Here is a 20,844-nt window from a genome sequence, read left to right as displayed (position 1 = left end):
AGGAAGGACTGATCTCCCTGTAGGGTATGGTGGGGGGAGCTTTATTTTTGTGTGGAGCTAAGCAGAGCCTTACTTTAATCCTCCGAACTTTTGCCCCCTGGTTTGCCACAATACCCTGCGATAGGCTTGGTGCCACCTCTCTCACTGTGCCCTCTGTGTTGCCGTTACAGAAACAGACAGCGCAAGCTGGGTACGAAGCTCCAGTGACTCGGGAAGCGTGGGGACCAGAGTGCACGTTTTAATGGAGACAGACAAGAGCAGGGACCTGGGAGCAGCAAGGAGCCTTTTAACAGACGGACCAAAGGAACAGGCAGGGATCATACCCAAAACCTGAAAGCCTTTGCTCTGCTTTAGCAGCTAGCTGGATGCTCCCTGATGCATGTGGGACCGTGCAGGAGTAGAAACTCATTTTCAACACAGATGCACATTGCCGGTTGGAACGTACCACCATGTCTACGTCAGGGGAGGGGGGAGAAAATGCCTGGTGTCATGTTCGGGGGAGGGAAAACCAAAAATGAATCCTTTCTGTGACTTTTCTTTTTTTTTTTTTCAGCATGAAATATACACACTATTTATTTATTTTTTTAAATGGAACTATTGTTTTTGGGGTGGGTGAGGCATTGATTGTGTGTTTTGTTTTTGCTTTTCGTTTGGGTTTTTCTTTTTGGAAGAAGATGACAAAACTAATCTCAAGTTGATCATGCTTAATTAGGGCTTTTTATTTTTAAAAACTTCTTAGGAGGGAGGGGAACTAGGATGGTGTGACCTAGGCAGAAAGGGAGAGGAAGGCTTCCTTTCCTTTCTGTGATCAGTTTGGGAGATCGAAATCTATTCCAACTGCACTTTGTACAGATGGAAAGACAGACTAAAGATCTGATTTTAAACACTAGTGACGGTTCTGCAGGGAAGCCTGCATGGATACCATTAAGGGGAGAGTGTGTGTAAAACAAAGGAGAACCTGAAATATACTGACTATTTTTTTTTTTTCCCCACTGCTGCTCCTGTTGTGTAATTAGCAAGAGTGTCTTTCTCAGAATCTCTTCTAGATGGCAAGATTATCATACATATCTCTCGTCTATTCCCTCTCTTCCTTTATACTTTTATTACCTCAGGGTTGCTGTGATCTGTACAGCTTCTGTTGTTGTATTGAGCGTGCTACCGATGGCACTAGAAAGCCTGTTGGCTATAAGCAGGGCTGTGCTCCAGTAAGAGTCAGCCCAAAGCCTTACAAAATTCAGTTGCTAGTCTCTGTCTTAAGCACTGGATTTTTATTTTTTTTTTCTGTTAAAGCTTAAGGGAGGGAATTTTAAGAATGATCAAAGTGACAACCATAAATGAATAACAAGGCAAATGACTAATATCTAGCTGAGCTGCTGTCTGAATTATTTCTCCAGGAGTCCTGTTAGAGTCCAACCGTGAACTCAAGTAGTGAGCTTGTCCTAGCAGAGACTCCTACGTTACAGCGGCTTGGTCAGGGTTCCGCAGTAGTAACCTTGAATGCTGAACTCCTGCAAGCAAGTTTTGCTTTCCATCCTTCTTCCATTCTGATTCTTCGTTTGGCCAGTCAGCTCTCTGGATGCTCTGTCTCTGTGGGAGTGTGCCTGCCATCTGTGTGTGCTGGTGATGCCTATGACCTCTGTGATCCATGAGTTAACCTGGCAAGGGCTATACTCAAAGTGCTTCAGGGCTGTGCATGGACACTTTCTGTATTTCGAGTATATAATGCAGCAGTTCAAGTGTAACTACAGGGGAGTATTTATTCAAAGCACAATTGACTTGAACTTTCACAGATAAAGGACAGCTTCTGAACTGGCTCAAAGGTCATCGGTGTGCCTTCGATGCAGTCATGTCAGCAGAGGTAAAATGACTGTCACATCTCGGTCTCGCTGCCTGTTTTACAATCTCCACTTTAATCAGACTCCTGCATTATAAAGCTGCTTGAAGTGAGATGTGTTTCTGTTCATCTTGATCTTTTTTTTATTTTTTTAAGTTTTCATCTGTGCCTGTTGCCAAAGGAGTTTGTGTGTTCGTATGGAGTGGGAGCTGCTGTAGAAAAACCGTTGGACAACCAGAGTGTTAATTGTAGAAAGCCGTGATCCTCATCTAGGAGATCAGGAATGAAGGCTGTTTAAATTTCTGTGTTTAAGTAGCTATGGGTAGTAAATGGTTTTCAGTTGTTACAGCAAATACATTTTTTTTTTTTTTTTGTAAGAACTCTTTAGTATTTACATAACGTGAGCAATCCTATTAACATCCAAAGGACCTGAGCACTGGATCTGCTTTGAAGGTGCACCAGAATAAAGAGGCATTTTGCAGGTTTCACAGGGACATTTGATCTGACTTAGGCCAGCTCTACTAAAATGAGACAGGACATCAGATGAGCCACATGATATGGTAGTACCGTATGTTTCAGTCTGAAAGCTGGTACTTATCACTTATTTCTTTATCACTTATTTCTTGCAAAACCATTTCTTTCCTTTTTATATCTCTTGTAAGTTAACTTACAAAGCCAGAACAATTCTCTTCCCCAAGGACAAAGCTGAAAGAGTGGATTGTTTCAGGAGTGGCTAGCACTTTCCTAGCCCCTCTTAAGCTGTTACGACAGACTGCTGGAAAAACTATGTGTGGAAGCACCTATTGAGAACGAGAGCATAGGGGAGAGGTTTCATTCCCTTGTGGAGAGCAGCGTAGTATAAAAAGCTATTCCACTTCACGTTGCCTTCAAACCCAAGCTTCCTACAGTAATTCTTAGGAGGAAGGGAAAGAAAGAAAAGCTCTTTTAAGACACTGTAATAAACTCTTCTCTGTTCTCTGTGAGTTGTTTGTAATCTGCATCTTCTGCCTACTTTTGCTGTACCTTTCCTGAAATCTTTGCAATACTTGATGTAGTAGAAATTCCTTAGTGATCCCATGGATTTTCTTAACTAAATGGTGCTGTGCAGGAAAAAGATTCGAGCTCTGCCTTATTATCCTACACTTGTATGACATCTCCTGCCACTAGTTTCTGAAATGGAATATTTTCTTTGGAATACATGGCTTTGCAAGCAGATGCTTTCTATTCCTCCCCTATACTCGAGGGGGCTGGATGGAGATACTGAGACAATAAAAGGAAGGTGACAGAATGCTGTGGTTCACTGTTCTTGCTGTCCCCACACAAACATCCTCCCATAAGGGTAGTTCTGTAACTTCTGCAGTGTCTAAGGAGATTTAAGCCTTTTTGTAGCACTTATCTGTTTATTGTGTTTCATTTTATTCAAAGAACGTTTCAAAACTTTGCATGACATGGATTACGCTACGGAAACAGTATGTAACACAGCTAACCAGCAAAGCATGCAACACTAGCAGGCTGTGTCATAAATTGCACTCATACCCCAAGAGTTATCTGAATATTTTCAGTCTATGCATTTCTTAATTATTTGTTCCAAACCGGTAGTTTTTCTGGAACTTAAGTTTCTTGTATGTAATGTGCCTTTAAGACAATGGACATCTCTTGATGAAACGATCAGAAACAGGGAGGAGAACAGTATTCAATAAGTCAACACCAAAAAAATCAAGAAGGTATAGATCAGGAGGTCATGACATTTTAGAACTTGTACAACAAGAAAAGACTTTTTAGAGGAAAAACCTTGTAATGATTTTAGTGTCCTTTCAAGCACTTAAAAAATCAGCTTCATTCATCTGAGTTTCAGCTCCGTATATCATTAAGGATGCATTAAGTGGTTTATGAATCTTGTATCTCTTTCAATGTCATAGTCTGCTTCTTGCAGCTGTACTCTGCTGAAGCTAGTGGGATATCCAGATTTAGATCCGGAATAGATCGATCCCATCTTCTGAGATAACGGTCACAGCAGCACGTAGTTCTGCTTAATCTTTAATAGGCACTTTCCTTTGAGAGCCTTCCCTTTTGATGAGACAGAAGTAGAAAAGGGCCAGTCTCAAATACTTAAGTGGCAATACTGTAGCATCAGTGGTTGAAGGCATTGCAGACAGGGAAAAATAACTCATCCCCTGGCAAGAGAGGTTGGTTCAGTATGGGGGGAGGATTACTTTGTCAAAAAGAATATATTTTTCAATGTAAAAGGCTCCATAAACCCAGATGTTATTCCAGCAAGGTTTGGTCTTTTATGTAGTATTTACATAATCACTTACACTCTGATAATACTGAGTATCCTCTTGCAGTTTTCAGTCTAATTCATACAGAGGAGTCAACAGAGCAGGGATGTGTGCTCGCAGGTTTGTAGTGCTCCTATTGGTTGTTTTTTTTTTTTTTAGATTATCTCACTCCATTCAGGACTCTTGTAAAAGATCAACTAAATCCATGTAGATGATGTGAAAGTGGCAGTTCATACAATCACTGGCTGTGCAGGTGAGTTTCAGTTAAATTTTCCTTTTTAAGGTTTATTTAGGTATAAGAAGCTTTGAAATAACATTCTTTTAGGAAAAAATGCAGTAGTGTTGGCTTGTGTCTTTCAAGAAGCAAATTAGAGAATTCTTTTTTTTCTTTAAACAGGTTTAGTGCAAATTTCTTTACAGATATTCACCAAGGCACTTTGATCATATCCCTTGCTGTTCTATGATCAGAAAAGTTGAAATTATGACCAGGTATTTCCCTGTAACAAAACAGGCCATCAGACTCCTAATGCTTCTTGTTTATGGTGATGTCCCAGCAGCCACATCTTGAAGGGTGTGCAATTTAGATATTAAATTCCTGTTGCAGAAATAGCATTATAATTCTTCATTACCCTATGATTTTTACTAAATAAAAGTATAGTCAGGAGCTTGGATTCTGGCAGATTCGTTGGAAGTACTGCTTACAAAAATTCCTATGCTAAAATTGTATGTTAATGTTTATATATAATCTTTTACTGCCTCAAGTTTGTCAACTGAACATGAAGACACTATCATGAGATCATGCTCTCGCAGAATAGAGCTGGCACAAATCTGGCAGTAAGAAAAATGGCAGTAAGAAAAAAAAAAAAAACAACTCCCAAGAGTAGCAGAAAAGTTGCTGTACTGTTACTGCAGGAACAATGGCTGCCACAATGGACAAACATCTACAGTCCTCGCATGTTTTCAGCTTTCTTCCTGCTTTTCAAGATTTTTCTGCCTTGTCAAAGGAGAGTGATGTGGGCCAGAAATGGAAGTATATTCTGGAGTTCCTGATCAGAAAAATTCTTACTTGTCCACAACTCGGGCATAACACATTATGCACAAATATGTTGTTCCTGAAATCAAGGTATAAAACGACATTGGATTAATGTGCGCTCTGAAGGAGACCAGGCATGTGGCCTTCTGGGTAGTAAACAGAAAGTCAGCATCTGTTTCTTTTCCTCAATTCCAAAGAAAGGTACAACGGAGCAAGTGTCCTGCTAAATGCATAGGCAATCCCTTCTCCTCTCCACAAATGTTAAGGTACATAAAGCCAAAGCTAGCAAAACCTGTGTGAGAGGGAAGTTTTGTAGAAGGTTTGTGGAGAAAAAGCTTTATGCCGAGCCTGAAGATCAATGGCTAGGACCACAATAGCAAGCTTAACAAAAAGCCCAGAACAACAAAAAACCCACCTTACTTTGTAACAAATGATATTCTGTTGTTAATGGGGTCAGTGCAACGAACAGGAGATCCCAGCATCCTAAAATAAGGAGAAGGGAACATTCCCAGGCTTGTAAAGGATCTAATGGTCGGAGTGCCTGGGATAAGTACTGCAGTGCACTCTAACGAGACTGGATCTGCTCTGACTTAAGAACTTCTTTCTCCTTTTGCCAAAGTTCAATGGTGACGTTTTGCTGGAGCAGCAGAAAAATCTTCAGTCAAGTCTGAAAGATGCTGCGCTCTTCAGAAGACTAAACCAGCAAAAAGACTTGGTCTTACAGTAGTTCCATCATATAATAAACATTCCTTGCCTTTTCTGGAGAAGAACTACCTTCCTCACCAAGTGGATTTAGATAGTGGTAAGGACTGTCCTTTCTGTATTCCTTTACAGTAAGTTCCATAAAAATAATATTTCGGTCCTCTTTGAGGACAGGAAGGTGCACTTTGCATTGATGGGAAAAGATCAGTCAGTTCTACTTCGGTGTTTCCTCTCACCACAGAGGCTAATACCTGCAGATGACCAGTCTGTAATTTCTTGCTGAAGACACGTGGTAGATGCCCTCCTAGGTTCCAGGCAGGGTAAGATGTCCCCTCAATCATTTTCTGAGGAACTGGGAACTTCAGTGCATGAGGGATAGCCCCCTTTAATTGGGAGTTTTGCATCATGTTTGCCTCTTACAATTTGGATTTAGGAGTGGACTGGAGCAAGATCCTCATGTCTAGCAGTGCTTTCTCAAGATAATGTGACATGCGGGCTGCGTTTGTGTCAGCACAGCTGTTGAATGCTGAAATTGCAAAGTTGATGTGTTCATCCATAGGGTTGTAACAGATTCCGTAGCCATCTGGAACCACGGGACCAAAACACATCACACAGTCTGTCTTTGCTGGGACCTGTGGAAACAATGTGATTAAAAACTTCTAACCAGCTAGACAGAAATGCAGCCATCAAATGCTAACAGCTCTGTCAACAGCAGAAGAAACTGCCATCTCATGGAAACGCTCTAGAAGAGGGCCTTTTGGTCAGACCCACCTACCACCACACACATGCTGGATTCTGCCATTTAGTAGCAATGTGTTTTCCTATGCATTTGCAGGGAGTATTTCATTTCCCCAAGACAAGCTTGTAATAAGCCACAGGCAGAACAGTATCAGTAAAAACCACAGCACAGCAGATGAACGTAAAGATATTCTGGCAGTTAACTTCAATATCCCTTGCAGGTAGACACCAAACACTTCTGGTGATCTTGGCCTTGGTTATGCTGGTGTTTTAAAGGGTTGAGGGGGACTGTGGCAGCTATAAGATCAGATCTGCAGCTTTATGGGATTGGCAGCACACTTAAATATTTTGTCCTCGAATGAAGATTAGTTTCTAACAGAAGGGAACGAAGGAGAAATGTGGAGAAGAAAGGCAACGGAAAGAAACAGAGCACGCGCTTCTCCCTTTGCTTAGATGAGTCCTACCTGGCTGGTTGAGAGATTGAAGTGCATCGCAACAGCATATGCTGTGTCCATGAACAGCTCAGGCATGCTCACGAGGTCCTCAATAGCTTGAAGCTTCAAGCCTAAGAGGTGGCGGTCTATTGCATTGCCCCTTATTGCCTGTAAGGAAGGAAGACTAGATGAAAGCTGTCTAGCAGGCAGGCAAGCAAGCAGAACTATTAATTTCTTTGGGTTAAAGAAAGAAGCACTTCAAAAAAAAAAAATCTTCAAATGTTTAATGTTAGAAGGAAACTAGATCCTGCCTTTAGGACCAATCATCAGTCTTGTTTGTAAGGACTGTTAAGTTAAATACACAGTGGAAACAACCTTATAGTTCCTGCCTATGGGCTCTCTCTGGTTTAAGGGGTCCTCGTGCAACTTTGGCATTTATCAGTGACAGTGAGAACTAAGCTATTTTCATATTTCATTCTCTCCTTTCGGTAAGTCAGAAGGCACACTTAAACCACTAGCTAGACAGAAAACATTCAGTCTGTGGCGTAGAGCACTGTCAGATCAGAGTTAGACCTATGCAAAGGCACTGATAACAACATTGCTATGCCAGCAGAGAAAGTCTCCTCTTTCACCAGAACCCTCATTTGCTATGTAAAACCCCAAGTCTGGCTGCATAGAGGGCACTTACCATATCAGTGTATTCCCTGTGGGCCTGGGTAGCTCTCCTCAGCAAGTCTGCTTTCTCCTGGTCCTGAGAACACATAGATCTGTCTGTAAATTTTTCTGCAGAATGGAAAACCTCGTTTTGGCTGTTCCTCTAGGATGGAAGGCATATCTGCCTATATAGACATTGTGTGTCTATACTAGACTAATTTTTAGATTTACTAGATTTAACTTCTAAATCATTTTGTTTGGCTGTGTTACTTCATTCTGAATGGAGTTCTCCATCCATCAGTAGCAGAACTTAGTTTGTGTAGCTAAACAGACTTTTAGAAGGGACATACTTCTTTCTGGTGGGATTAGAAATGTCCACATTTTGTTTCCCAGGCTTTCAGTACATGTGAAAGGAAAGCCAAATGAAACCCAAGGTGTGTAACTCTATACTTAAAGCTGTGTTTTAGCTCAAGTTCATACTGGGTGCAGTTCTGCTTAGCTGAAACCAGCTGAGGCAGGGTTAGCCAAATAAGCAGCTTTCCTCTTTTTCTGGAGTGGAGTCCTCTTACTCCACTTCTTTGAGATCCTCACCGATTTGTCAGGGCTGTCCATTGATTGCACAAACTTAAGAGAGTCTACAGAAGTGGAGCGGATGGTGTCTGTGCGGCCCAAGCGGAACATCCTTAGCGATGCACTCTCATACGTGGCACAGGCGTGGCCGTACATCCTGTAAGATGGAGAAGAAAGTCAGAGAGGTGAGTTTGTCCTGAGAGGAGTGGCCTTGTGTGAAGCAGAAAAACTAGGGGGAAGGGGAAGACTTCATGTGAGTCCCATTGACAGCTGACCTCTGATGCTTCCTTATGAGGATTGTACACGCACGGAGGGATAAATCTCACCTGTTGCTTGGCAGCTGCCACAAGTGAGATCTGCTGTTCAGTCCCAGTGCATGGGGAAAACATGGGACTTAAGAAGCAGGCCGTAGCAGCCTGCAAGAGACTTGTCTCTGACACCTTTATCAAGCTTACATATTTGAGTCTGATGGTGAAGAGGTTAAGAAGCTACGTATTGGTGGTCTTACCTGTAATACGCCAGCTGCAAGGCCAGCTGGATAAAAGCATCAGGACTTATCTTCTCTGACTTGGGGAAGGTTTTCCCAAATTGATGAAAGACCATGACTTTGATATCCAGGTCTTCGACCATTCTGCAAGGAAAGAAAGAGGAAGTGTTCCTTTGCCTGTTGCTTGTTCTTGTAGCAAAAAGGTATGGACTTGCTTTCACAAGGCTCAGAGAGAACAGGCTATTGCATCTGACCTACACAGGGACAGACTGCTCCATCACACACAGATTTGTCTGGGCAGCACCACAGAGATGAGCTTTTTTGGCCACTGCTGAAAATCTTCACCAGGTTAGATGGGGGGGGGGGGTGTTTCTCAGTAAATGGGATGGATCAGTAATAACCCCTTTCCAGCACCTTTGACTTTATTACTGGCAGGTGGCTTTAGTGTGTTTTTCATCTAGGTTCAATGTGGTTGACCAAAGAAATCACTGGGAAAACTCCCTGGATGCAGTGGGGGAAGCCTCATTTAACTGACACGTTCCAAAGAGAGACATGAATTACTCCCTCAGTCACTCACCAGACCTCTCCACTGCTTCATACTTACATGTTAAGGTTCTGCTTTGCCTTCTCTATGTCAGTCTTGATTTCTGGGGTGATGTTAAACCGCAGCTTTTTGGGCATTGGCAAAGGAATCATGGGCGATCTTACCATCTCAGGTTTCTTCCTGCATAGAGAAATGACTACGTTTAACCAGACCTTTAACATGAGGCTCAGCTAAGCACACCAGAGCCCAGGCAGAAATACACAGATCTTCCTTAACACCTTGTGACATTAGTCACAGGCTGAAAGATTCTTCATAGTGCCATCGTAGTGGTTTTTTGAAGGGTATGAATGAAATGTCTTCTGTGCCTTCTGCCTCAAAGAAACACCTCTCTGAGGCAAAAGTTCTGTTACCTCTGAACAGTGTGATTCCCTGAGGATGGAAGCAGCAGCAAAACTTATCAAAGTAGCTTGGCCACTCAGTTCTCTTCATGAATACAAGAACTGCAATACCTAATTAGCATACCACTGCCCTTTCTCCAGAACTAATTCCTAGGGGTTGAGCTGTGAAAAGGCATGTTCTTGGGGAGAGGATGGTTTAAAACCTATCTCCAAAGCTGAGGAAAAGCAGAGGAAGCAGGACTCACGTGTACTCCACGATGTGATCCAGAAGAGCAACAATGGGTGGGCCTTCTGAGGGAGCGTGCTCGTACACGAGACCACAAGAGCCATCTTCAGCGATGATGAACTAGGAGAGAAGCATGAGAAGACAGTGTTGAAGACAGACATCTAGTGTGTGAAGCAGGAGCTATCCAGAGATATTTTAGTATCTCACTATTCTGTAACAGAACGGACAGTGATCCTGTCCTTGTACACTAACACAAAGGTCTCGTTTAGCAGAACAGCAATGGAAGCCTTTCAGCAGGCCTACAAGATCTGATAGCACTGTTAGAGTTTAGCAAAATTAGCTGGATTAGTGTGCACCTGATAGATACATTGGTGTGATAGCACTCTGGCAATACAGCGTGGTCCAATGGTTTTGATGTACTTAGATGGACACATAATACAGGAGTAATATCACCATGTACTGGCTTTACCCTTACTTTTCAATTAGCTGGAACATCTAAGCTTTATCCCATCAATGAAGAGTTCTAAATAGGAACAAAATAGCTGAAAACACTATGAAGAGTTCATCAGATAGGAGAAGAATCTTTTAACGCACCATTGCTACTATTCACAAGCCAGGATATACAAACTAATGAAGGAGAAGCTCAAATAGCAGCTGCTGTTGAAGGCTCTTGACAAGATTGAATGGAGAAGAGATCAGAGGAATGCTGTGGGATGGCAGCTGATGTTTGGAAAAAAAACCAACCAAACCAAAACAAAAAAGCTTTTGGGCAGCTTCTGGCAGCAACAGAAAAAGTGAGAAGCCTTGGGGAGATACAAGGAACAGACCTCCCTATGTTTGGGCTGCCTCCAAGCAGACGAGGCATTGTTTACCGCAGGCAGAAAATTGATTTACAAGGAACACAAAGAACTGCTACACTGAATAAGCGTGGGTAGAGGCAGTAAAAGAAACACAAGTCCCTGAGGCAGGAATGAGTGCTTGTGGTGACTGCAAGGGAAACTGTAAGATCTCGTGCTGTCAGCCACCACGCCTTGTCTCCCCTATTTCTCCACTCTTGATATGAGGAAAAACTTTCTGCAAAAGTTTTCTGGGATTTCACAGACTTTTGTAGTTTCAGGAAAAAGCGTCTCATCCAGACCCATGCCTTCAGTATCTTTAGACCATCAGCACTTACTTGAAGGGTTTTGTCAAACCATCGGTTCCCACTGTTCCAGCGACTGCCTCCACCATGCAGCATCTGAGCGGCCACGCGGCTCTTGTAGATGTCCTCAGACACCCGTGGCATAGGTGCATCAAGGCAGACAGTGCAAATGCTCTTCTCAATTGTACGCACAGATTCCTTGTTGGTCTTATCTGGGAGAGAAACAAACAGCAAATAAGGAAGAGGAGTTGAAAAACTTGCATTTAATTGGAGGGAGATCAAAATTTGAAAAAGCAGATTTGAAGGACCCGGTGCTGGATTCCCATGGTACCTCAATGCAATACTGGTCATTTAGGGGTGTATATGGTTAGTAAAATTGTAGCCAGCTGGCTTGTTACAGATGTGAACATGCTGCATTCACCCTCCTTTTTTCATGTTTCTTACATCCCGCCCATTTGCAAGGCAACAAACTCTAGCATTTCAGGTCTAACAAACCAAGCTTCAGACTTCACCCATATGCCTTCCCAAACAGAAATAACAATACTTTGCAATGAAATCAAGTTGCTTCTTTGAGGCAGAAAGCTCACGTTATTTGTCCAGAATAAGCTTCCAAAGGAAAGAATTGAGCACAGCACCGAGGCGAGGTTGGTAGTTCAAGCATTTGTGGTCTTTGTTAGCACTTGCATGTTAGGGACTCTACAGACCTTTCATGAGGTTATTGTAGGCTTTTGCCCAGCTGTTTCGGTGGTTGGTGGTGAGGATCCCAATAGGTTCTTTGTTTGTTTGGAGGGAGGTGTTCCATATCTTCTCCAGCTGAATGAAGAGCTGGTCAGTCGTAAGGGGACTTCCATCACTGTTGTAAACATCCAGCTCAAAGAACTGAAGGTGAGAAGAGCGGACAAGAATAGAGACAGAATGTGAGAGAAGATCTTTGTTGTCCAGCCCCAGAAACAGGGAACAGCCACTTTGAGGAGGTAAGACCTGACTTAAGAACTCATGCTTGTAAGCAGACCTTTGAAGGATGCTCAGAATTGAGAGACCCAAGTCCAACATCCCTTGTGGGGCATAAATACAGTCCAGGTTTTAAGAAGCTCAGAAACCATGGTAACGAGGGCCAAAACATATGAGGAATTGCTATTTCTGAGACTTGGCTGTGGTGGTAGATTTGTTATCCAATTTCCACTTGCAATTTCCAATTCCAGACATGATCTCTGGATTTTGAGAGACAGGAATTGCAGGGCCAAGAAACAGAGAAAGAGAGGGTTTTTCTGCCTCGTAGTCTGTTGCTCATATACAGCAATCCCAGCAGTTGGCCAGTTAAGGCCAAAGGGGATAAAGGAAGAAGGAACGAGTTCCTGGTGAGGTAAACCTTGTGGGCAGAGACTTGCTGTTCCCTTTCCTCTGGACCACAACTAGCTGAGAGGGACACCTGCATCTCAACAAACCTTGAAAGCTCAGGAGCTGCCATACCTGGAAGTTGTGAACCACTGTGATGTGTCTGGACTGCTTTTTGCCTTTGGCATAGTTGACAATGGAGTCCCGCTTGGGCCCGGGAATGCGGCAGGATGAGAGGATCTGGTAGTACTGGTTCATGCAGAGGGGCTTCCCACCCAGGTACTCCACTGGGAGGGTCTCACTGGAGACACAGCAAGGTAAGGAGGAAGGGGGAGAGAAAACAGATCAGTGAGAAGGCATTCGCTCCTCACACAAGACAGGCATGGGCTCAGCCATGCGGCTGCTGTCACTCACTCCAGCAAGACATAAACATATTGGTGCTGGTGGTATAAAAAAGGGGCCGTCCTTCACTATTCTGACCAGCTTTCTTAGTAGGAGCTACAAAAAATATCTATCTGCTGGCCTTTCATTTGGGATGGAGAAAAACACTATCCTCTCTAACACCAGAGAAATAGATCTCTCGACCTACTATGTAGCTTAGGATACACTGTGGTGTCTGTAGAGAAGAATCCAGGGCACAATGTACTGGGAGATGTGGTGTTTCCAGTGAAATGGCAGAAAGAGGTTTTCAGCTATAATTTTGAGTGGTGAGTATCTGTGACTCATGGACTCGACTGGGACTCAATCACTTGAGCAGTCATATTCCAACTACCCTTCTCATGGCTGGCCCTGAGCCTTGTCTGAATTTGGATGTAAAAGTGTGAGGTTGGTAATGTGTTGGTAAACGTATTTTTAGAACATAAACAAGGCATGCTCAGCAGAGGTTGGCTGGTGATCAGTACAATAAGAGTAGGGAAGAATAAATTTCTCTAGAGCTCATCCCATCTAGCTGGGAGATGAGAAACACCAGAAATGCAAAACAAGAGAAACAAATTCCTGCTGCCTGAGCTGTAACTTCTTCTGTGGGCAAACAAAAGTATGCAGCTCCACAGGACTGTCAGTCAGGTTCCCTCCTTCTAAGCACGTATGTGTGCCAATGAAAGCATTAAGATAAACAAAGAACACGAAGAAAGAAAAGTAAATTTGCTTTTTTCCAGTAGTGGTGACCTTGGCAGCAAGTGGTGATGTTGACTACAATATCTTTTTTCAAATACTGTCACCTCTTGCCTTTCTATTTGGAAGGGAGATTTATTGACTAGACTCAACCTTTCTATGACAGCAAGGAACACGTGAGAGATCAGGAGGGTCGCTAACTCACTTGTCAATCATGGCCTTGAAATCCAGGATGCCCTCGATCAGCCTGGCAGCAAACCTGGAAAAATATCAAATGTAACAAATTGAGATTCAAAGACACGACATCTGGGGCTGAGGAACTAGCTGTGGAGCGCTAGCAGAGCTTCTCTCCACTCCTTAGAACATTCAGCCTTTCTGCCAAGCCCCTGTTGTGCTCATCTCTGGTGAGTTGATACGGCCAGTCTGGGGTTGTGATTTGAGACTGCCGGATAGTTCTACCATGTGGCACTTTTTTCTGTATCTTACTGTATCACCAAGGAACTCTGGAAGACTTTCAAGAAAGCAGGGTTCAGTCCAGATGCATAAATGACCCTTTAACAGCAGCACTTTTTACTGATGTGTTGTGATTTTATGACATCTTAGTGCCGAGTCTAGCATTAAAACAACGCTGAGAAAAGGGGATTTCTGCCCTTCCCTGGCCATGTGCCACCTCTGAGTTTCAAGCCAAGGCGCGGCTGTATCTCCCTGCATCCAAGACTCACCACTGCTGACTTAGTTCCTACCCGATGAATGTTCTGCTGCTAATGCATCTCTTAAGAGCATTCCTCTGGCATTGAGGGATCTGAAACAAATGCAGGCATGCTGCATGCTGACACCGAGGTGTTGTGTTTACCAGGATCAACGTAAACACCGCCAATGCCAATTCCTAGCGGGGAGGGAGGCTGTGACACGCCACATCAAACTGCTTCGCTTGGGAGTGACAGGTTGGCCTACTCTGACCTGGGAGCTCCCACCCACGCCTGGGAGGAAGGAGGCAGGAGGTCACTGTGACAAGAGGCTGCAGTCAGCTGGGCTTCAAAGGCTCTAGAGTGGCGTGAGCATTTGGCATTTGCAGGCAGTGTCATCTAGATCTGCTCAGCCTGCCCATCCCTAGTAAAGATCAAAGGATGCAACTTAAGAACATAAGGGCTGTTAAACAAATAAGGCACCCTGCAAAGCAGTTTTCAGTGAAAATTTCCCAGCTTTATTGCAAAACCTGAGGTAGTAAAACAGCTGGGAAACAACAGCGAGTGAGCCTGTGCTCCTTTCCAGGGACCAAACAGGCTGGGAGCAGAGATACAGCTTGAGGGGGCGTTGGGGGAAGAGTTTAGCTGACTTAGTTTCGGCCAGCAATGTTGCCAGAGATTAAGGAATGGAGAACTCCACTTTCTAAACTTGCCTTCTGGTTTCTAAAGCTTTAGTCTCAACCCATGCTGTCAGACTTCTTTCTGCAGCCACAGACTATACAAACACGCATGTAAATTGTGTTTTACGTGAGAGCCCAGATTCTCACGCAGCTGCTTGTTTCCACTGGTTGGGGCACTGGTAGTGCTCCAGATCTTATCTTCTATTTGGATAACTTAAGAGTGAATAATAGGAGAAAGCGCTTTCAAAGATGTTTGTCTAGTCTTGCGCTGTCCCTGTGAGGCTCACCCTCTGCACCCCTGCTCAGGTGTATCCAAGGGAGTGGAAGGGAGGATTTGTTCTGAGCCTCGCTGCTCCCCTGGCTGGTACTTTTGCTCTGCCAGAGCAGTGATGACTGGTAACTGTGGCGAAGGTAACCCTGTATAAAGGTCAATATTAAAGTGTTGCAGGTGGATTTAACACACTCATAGTGGTGGTTAAAAATTAAAGGGAGACCACAAGGAAGGGAGGACAAGGCAGGGTTTGATTGCAAGAAAAGCTTGCAGAGGCTGGTCACTGTTAAGTTGCCCAAACCATAAATCACAAGTGAAACGACACAACAGGGGACAGTCCCCTGCAGGAACAGACTGAATGACAGTCCCTGCAGCAGGCTCCTCCATCCCTTTAAACTAGCAGACTCCAGAAGCATTTCTGGTTGGTCTCCCTTACATGCCTGGGCTACTTTTTATGCCTCCTTTAACTGCACATACAATCTTAGTCCCTTTTAGTCTTCAGTGCGTCAGATGTATCCTCACAATACCTCCAGCCAGTGATTTGGCCACCTTGCAGTGAAGATCTGTGCTAGAGCCAGGACAAAACCCCAGGGTTTTAGTGCCTATTTAGTACCTGAACCACTGGAGTCTTTGGTTTTACACCTTGATGAAATATTTAGTTTGGTGCAACCAGGAGTCTCCTTACAGCCTGGCAGCCTTTCCATATCTGCACAGCCCTCTTGCACAGCACAGACAGCTATCAAACTTGGGGACCACATGATAATTACTCTCTTTCCCAGTCAGCGTGAACACCCTCCTGTCTGTCCAGCAGAGATAGCTCATTCCATCTGAAACCTAAGGGAAGGCAGAAAAGGACTTTACCTGAGCTGACCTTGCCGATCCAGAAAATCCTGCTTGGGTAAAACCACACCTGGGCTGGAGTGGACCACAACCGGCAGGCGATACTCCAGGTAAGCTGTCTTCAGCCACCAGTCTGAGAGCTGGGACGGAGAAAGGCAACACGCAGGCATGGCATCTGCTGCTGTTTGACCCAAGCCCGGCTTAACGGTCTTGGCATCCTGCCCCCAGCTCTGTCCCACACGTTGCAAACAAATGGTTTGGGTTTTATGCTTTGCATGTGGAAGGGTAGAGGGGAATTTGAGCAAGGCAGTGGGGCCCTTGGTGCGGGGCTCGATCAGAGGGTTTCCTTTAACTTCTCGGGGCAGCTGTGTGATGCTAACAAGTTAGAGGCTTCAGCAGCCACAGATGAGGTCAGCGACTCTCTGTTCTGCTGTAAATCTCTCTGCTCACACAAGTCCTGGTGAGGAGCTTGCACAACTCAGAGAGGTGGGCAGTAAATTGGTCATTAAGGTGATGACATAAAAACACAGGTGCCAGTGGATGCAGCCAGGACATTGGAGAGGTGTGCATCAGACCTCCACCCTCCCTAACCAGAGCCTGGGGACAGAGTCCCGACCTACCCAGTTCTCCATTTTCTTGGCTCTTCTCTCCAGGCCTTTCTGCAGCCTCTCCCCAACGCCTCCAGGCTTGCGGAACTCAGCCACCAGCTCCTGCGTGTGGTTCAGCTCCTCCTCGCTGATGATGGGCTGCAGAGCCAGCAGGTAGCGGTCCAGCGTTTGCTGGAGCGGCGGCACGGGGAGATGTGGCAGTGCTTCCTGATGAAGTTGGAATCTGCCTGGGATCTTGCCTAAAGCTGTTGGCTTCAGCAGGCCGTAGGGCCTGGCCTGCAAAGCACAGAGCAAATGTCGAGACAAAACTTTCCCCCAATGTGCATGAGGTAGCAAATTATCTGAATCTGGGAGTCTCCATCCCAACCTCTCTGAGGGCACACAAGTGTCTCAGCATGGGAGCAGAGCACACAAAGTGCAAACGCAAGGCGCAGGTCTACTGATTACACGCAAGAGACAGTTGTAGGCCATCCAAAAAGCTGCAAAAAAGAAACTTGATCTCCCAAGATACTGATTCTCAGCTTATCAAGCAAATGCTGCCAGGGTAATGATACATCTCCAACTCTCTGGCCACCTTCCAGCTGAGTCTCCATGTGTTCAACAAAGTCAAACCCTTCCATCCCATGGTAAGTGGGAAGAAAGTAAGTCGTGAAAGAAATACTCATCTTACGTACTGTCAGAAACTGTTTCATTACGCCTTACAGCAGTGTAAGGCTAGAAAGTTAAGCAGAACCCTTGTGCCAAATCAAACTACCCTTTGGCCTTTGAGAAGGCAGAATTTAGATAAGTTTGGGGCAGGATTATAAAATGCCTCTTCTCTGACTGGCCAGGGATCATACATCACCAGCAATGATCAGGGAAGGACTGTCTGTGATGTGCAGGCTTTGGGGCAATGCGCCTTTATGCTGGTGAACCTCCCAGTTACTGGAGGACCCAGATATATTAAGAGAACCTCTATCCAGTTGTACCAGTATGGGACTGGCCAAATCATAGGAGCCTTTGGAGATGGAACAGGCAGAGCTGTTCAGGAAATTGTGGATGATGCCAACAGGCTCCTGGGATCTGACGGGGTCATGTGGGAGTGAAAACCTTAGAAAGCACTGTAACGATTTCTCTGTGTAGAGAAATGAAACGGAGCAAACCCAATCGCTAACCGGGAAATGAACTTGCTGGTTTTCCCCTAAAGAATAGCAACATCCTCTTAGATGAGCAGGGTTGGACATCCATCGGCTTGGAGATGTTTAAATCGCACTCTAAAGGTTTTCAGTTCCCTCTGCTCCTCCCCCTCTATTGGATTTACTGAATCAGACACTCTCCTACAGGACTCTGGACTTTGCATCCTCAGTGCACTGAGGATGCAAAGCCAGTGAGAACATGCCCTTTGATTTCCAAGACAAAGAGAAAATAGCTGTCCCCCCACCTCCTCCCAGGAGTTAAGCACAGAAAAGAAGAAAGAAAGAGCTAAATCTGCAAGGTGACAAAGCCTCTGCATGGTGCTGAGCCCCTGGAGAAAATGCTCTGTGCTCCTTATAAGATGTGGCAAGAACTATGGGATCAAGGTTTGGAGAAGAAATGTTAAAAATAAGAGAAGGGGGAATTACTGAAGCATGAAAGGGGAGTGAGGCCAGGAAGAAATGAAGGGTGTTAATTGTGGCAGTGTGGACATACTGTACCTTCTCTGCTTGCTGCTGCTTCCTATCCATGGCTGGTAGGACAGAAAAGATCGTAAACCTCTCCCTCGGCCTGTCTCGGTTTCCTCTTCCACCTGACAATGTGCTGCCCATGCAGGGCGTCACCTTATTAGCAAACTGCCACATGACTGCTCTGATCAGAGTGCTCAAGGCCAGGCTCAGGCCCAGGAGAGGCTGGGGGTAATCAGACCATCTGGTTGCATCAACTGCCATGAAGGCACCTTTCTGGGAAGCTCTCCCGGGGCCACTGACCCTCAGCCCTGTGTTGCCCAGTCGGTGCTTGCTGATCAATACCATGTGGGCAGAGACTCAGATCAATAGCTCTGGGCCTCCAGCCATGGCAGAAATGAAGGTGCTGGGGACATCGTTCCCTCAGTGTTTGCCTGGACTGTGAAACTACAGTGGCTGTTGCGAGAGAAGCCTGAATGTCAGGCAGGAGAGGCCCCATTTTACATCCTGGAAGCAGGGACACTGTAGGCTGTCACCAGATGGGACGAGCTGCAGAGAGGACTTATGTGGGTGATGGGGAATTTAGTCCCTTTGCTCAGGCAAAGGTGGCCAGAGGGTGTCAGATGAGGAAAGCTCTCCAGCAGGAACTGGACCGTGACCCGGCATCTCTGTGGGTGATGGTAGGATTAGTTGGAGATGGGAACAAATTCAGTTTGAGGCTAAAGGCACTATCTTAACTGCCCTCATGCCCCATGCGTGTGTGGTCATTATTGCAAGCTGAGACTTTGGGGAGTTCTTGGTTATCAGCCCTTAAAAAAAAGAAAAAATAGGTATCTCCAAAGCAGGGCAACAGCAGCACTGTGCAGTCAGAAGGAATATCACCCCCTCCTTCGTGTCTGTCTCATTCATTGAGGGGCAGACAAGCACAATCTTCTACACAGCTAAGATCGAGTATGATGATTCCAAACAAACACTTTCAGATTTTCCCTGGGGTTAGAGGGAAAATCCCAAACCAAATTATTTTAAAACATTGCACGTTAAAATGTGGCGTGGATTTGTATCTTTTCTCTTTTATGTCCTCTGCTTGTTTGGTTTGAGGTCAAACTCAAGCGTTTGGTGGGAGGAGGAATAGTGATCGCAGCTGAACAGAGGAGGCAGCTGGCAGCAAATAGAGCAAACAGTCCACCTTTCCCCACAAGCAACAGGGAAAACGAACACCAGCGGAGCAGGGGGCGTGCAGACATGGCCAGCTCGTGGGCTGGCATTGCTCCCAAGCCACGTTCCAATGCGGCAAATGACCTTTTCCAGAGCCTTCAAAGCTGGTGGGAAATCCACCTGCAGCCCAAGGCTGGGGGGCAGGAGGAATTTCAGAGCAGTGTCTGATTCCCAGCACAGCCACAACATACAGTATCAGATGACAGAGGTTTGTCTTTTTCTTTTATTTTTAAATCAGAAGCTGGAGCCCCCTCCAAGCCCAGAGACAACCAGCCCTGCCTGGCCTCTCAGAAAGTGTCTCCGTGAGTGAATCCATCATGTAGCCGCTGTCAACCTGCTCTGCCTCCTCCTCCCCCGGGATCTGTCAGTGTTTGCGATAAACAGTTGCTAAGCCCAGGCGTGGGGCTGACAGCTCTGCCGTGTGTGTAGCCTTCCCCCTGCTTGCAGGGAAAGCCGTGTTTTAAAGGTGAAGCCTGCAGCCACAGATAGCTGCTTCTCAGGCTTCCCTTGCCCCTGACCAGCCACGGGCACCATCTGCCCTCCCTGCTGTCGTTCAGCCCCAAGCCCTCCATGGACGATAGCTCTGGTGAATGCTCCACCGCCCCGTGCTGTCTCAAGGCACGTGAAGAAACCAAGCCAGCCTGGAGGATGGATTACCTCCAGCAGCGTCCCTGCCTGCCACCCGGTATGAGGAGCGCTCTCACAGCTCCCTGATAGCGGCCAAGCCCCTTCCACCCCTCCTCACACCCGAAGCCCTCGTCCCAGGGACACAGATGCCTGCAGCGGACCTCAATCGCCGCCCTCATGGCCCGAGCCAAGGAGGCCACGCTTCTCCCCCAGGGTCAGGGAGCCGCGCCGGACCCAGACACCAGCAGTGCCGCCCATCGGGGCAGGGTGGGCCTCTGTGCTGGGGCCTTGCAGAGCCATCTCCTCCCTTGCCCCTCCTAAATGCCTCGAAGCCGGCGGAGGCCGCTGCAGCAGAACCAGCCCGTGTCACCCGGTCCGGCGGGGCGGTGGCCCGGGCCCTTGCCCGTTGTCGAGGCCCGGGACTGGCCGGGCGCCCTGTGCCACCTGCCCGGCATGGGGAAGCCCCCGGGGCCAGCCCCGTCCCTCCTGGGCCGCTGTCACCCCTCTGGCGGGTGGCGCGGCCCGGGCGCCATCTCACGCCCACCCCCAGCGCCGCGTCCCGTCCCGGGCCCGCGGGATGTTCCTCCCCTCGGTGTCCCCGCGGCGCCCCTCGCCCTCGGAGCGCGGCTGGCACTTACCACGGCCCTCGCCATGAAGGCCAGCATGACTCCGCGCCTGCCCGCGGCCCCGGCCGCCGCCCGCCGCAAGGACACCGGGCGCCACCGCCCCGCCGCCCCACTCAGCCGCCAGGGGGCGGGGCCGCCCCGACGCCATCTTGGAACGGGGCGA

General features: G+C 46.4%; 2 protein-coding genes across 3 annotated transcripts in view; one reads left to right on the top strand and one right to left on the bottom strand.

The window, feature by feature from the left end:
- DOLPP1 (dolichyldiphosphatase 1) overlaps positions 1–4,984 on the top strand; it is an 18,615-nt gene extending 13,631 nt beyond the window's left edge. For both annotated transcript variants that reach the window (XM_054221118.1, XM_054221117.1), the window contains one exon: positions 171–4,984. In XM_054221118.1, the coding sequence (XP_054077093.1) occupies positions 171–207 (37 nt within the window). In that variant the 3' untranslated portion in view covers positions 208–4,984. The remainder of the gene's footprint in view (positions 1–170) is intronic.
- Positions 3,215–20,813, bottom strand: CRAT (carnitine O-acetyltransferase). The gene is made up of 14 exons (XM_054221114.1): positions 20,694–20,813; positions 16,586–16,849; positions 15,987–16,105; positions 13,694–13,747; positions 12,511–12,676; positions 11,745–11,919; positions 11,074–11,252; positions 9,919–10,019; positions 9,336–9,455; positions 8,753–8,875; positions 8,266–8,401; positions 7,709–7,771; positions 7,051–7,188; positions 3,215–6,480 (listed from the first exon to the last, which is right to left on the bottom strand). The coding sequence occupies exons 1-14, from the start codon at positions 20,718–20,720 to the stop codon at positions 6,265–6,267; spliced, it is 1,881 nt and encodes a 626-aa protein (XP_054077089.1). The 5' UTR covers positions 20,721–20,813; the 3' UTR covers positions 3,215–6,264.
- Positions 20,814–20,844: the final 31 nt, after the last annotated feature.

This window comes from Rissa tridactyla, chromosome 14, assembly GCF_028500815.1.
Source record: "Rissa tridactyla isolate bRisTri1 chromosome 14, bRisTri1.patW.cur.20221130, whole genome shotgun sequence".
Classification (NCBI taxonomy): domain Eukaryota; kingdom Metazoa; phylum Chordata; class Aves; order Charadriiformes; family Laridae; genus Rissa; species Rissa tridactyla.
The sequence above is the reverse complement of the archived record's forward strand: the minus strand, read 5'-3'. Positions and strand labels throughout refer to the sequence as shown.

Bases quoted from the DNA above. Each gene is read 5' to 3' on its own strand.
- CRAT (XM_054221114.1), bottom strand. From the start codon at position 20,720: ATGCTGGCCTTCATGGCGAGGGCCGTG. The intron at 16,106-16,585 runs GTAGGTCGGGAC...TCTCCGTCCCAG, and splicing joins CCAAGAAAATGGAGAACTGG to CTCTCAGACTGGTGGCTGAA. The intron at 7,772-8,265 runs GTGAGGATCTCA...ATGTGTTCTCAG, and splicing joins TGGACAGCCCTGACAAATCG to GACCAGGAGAAAGCAGACTT.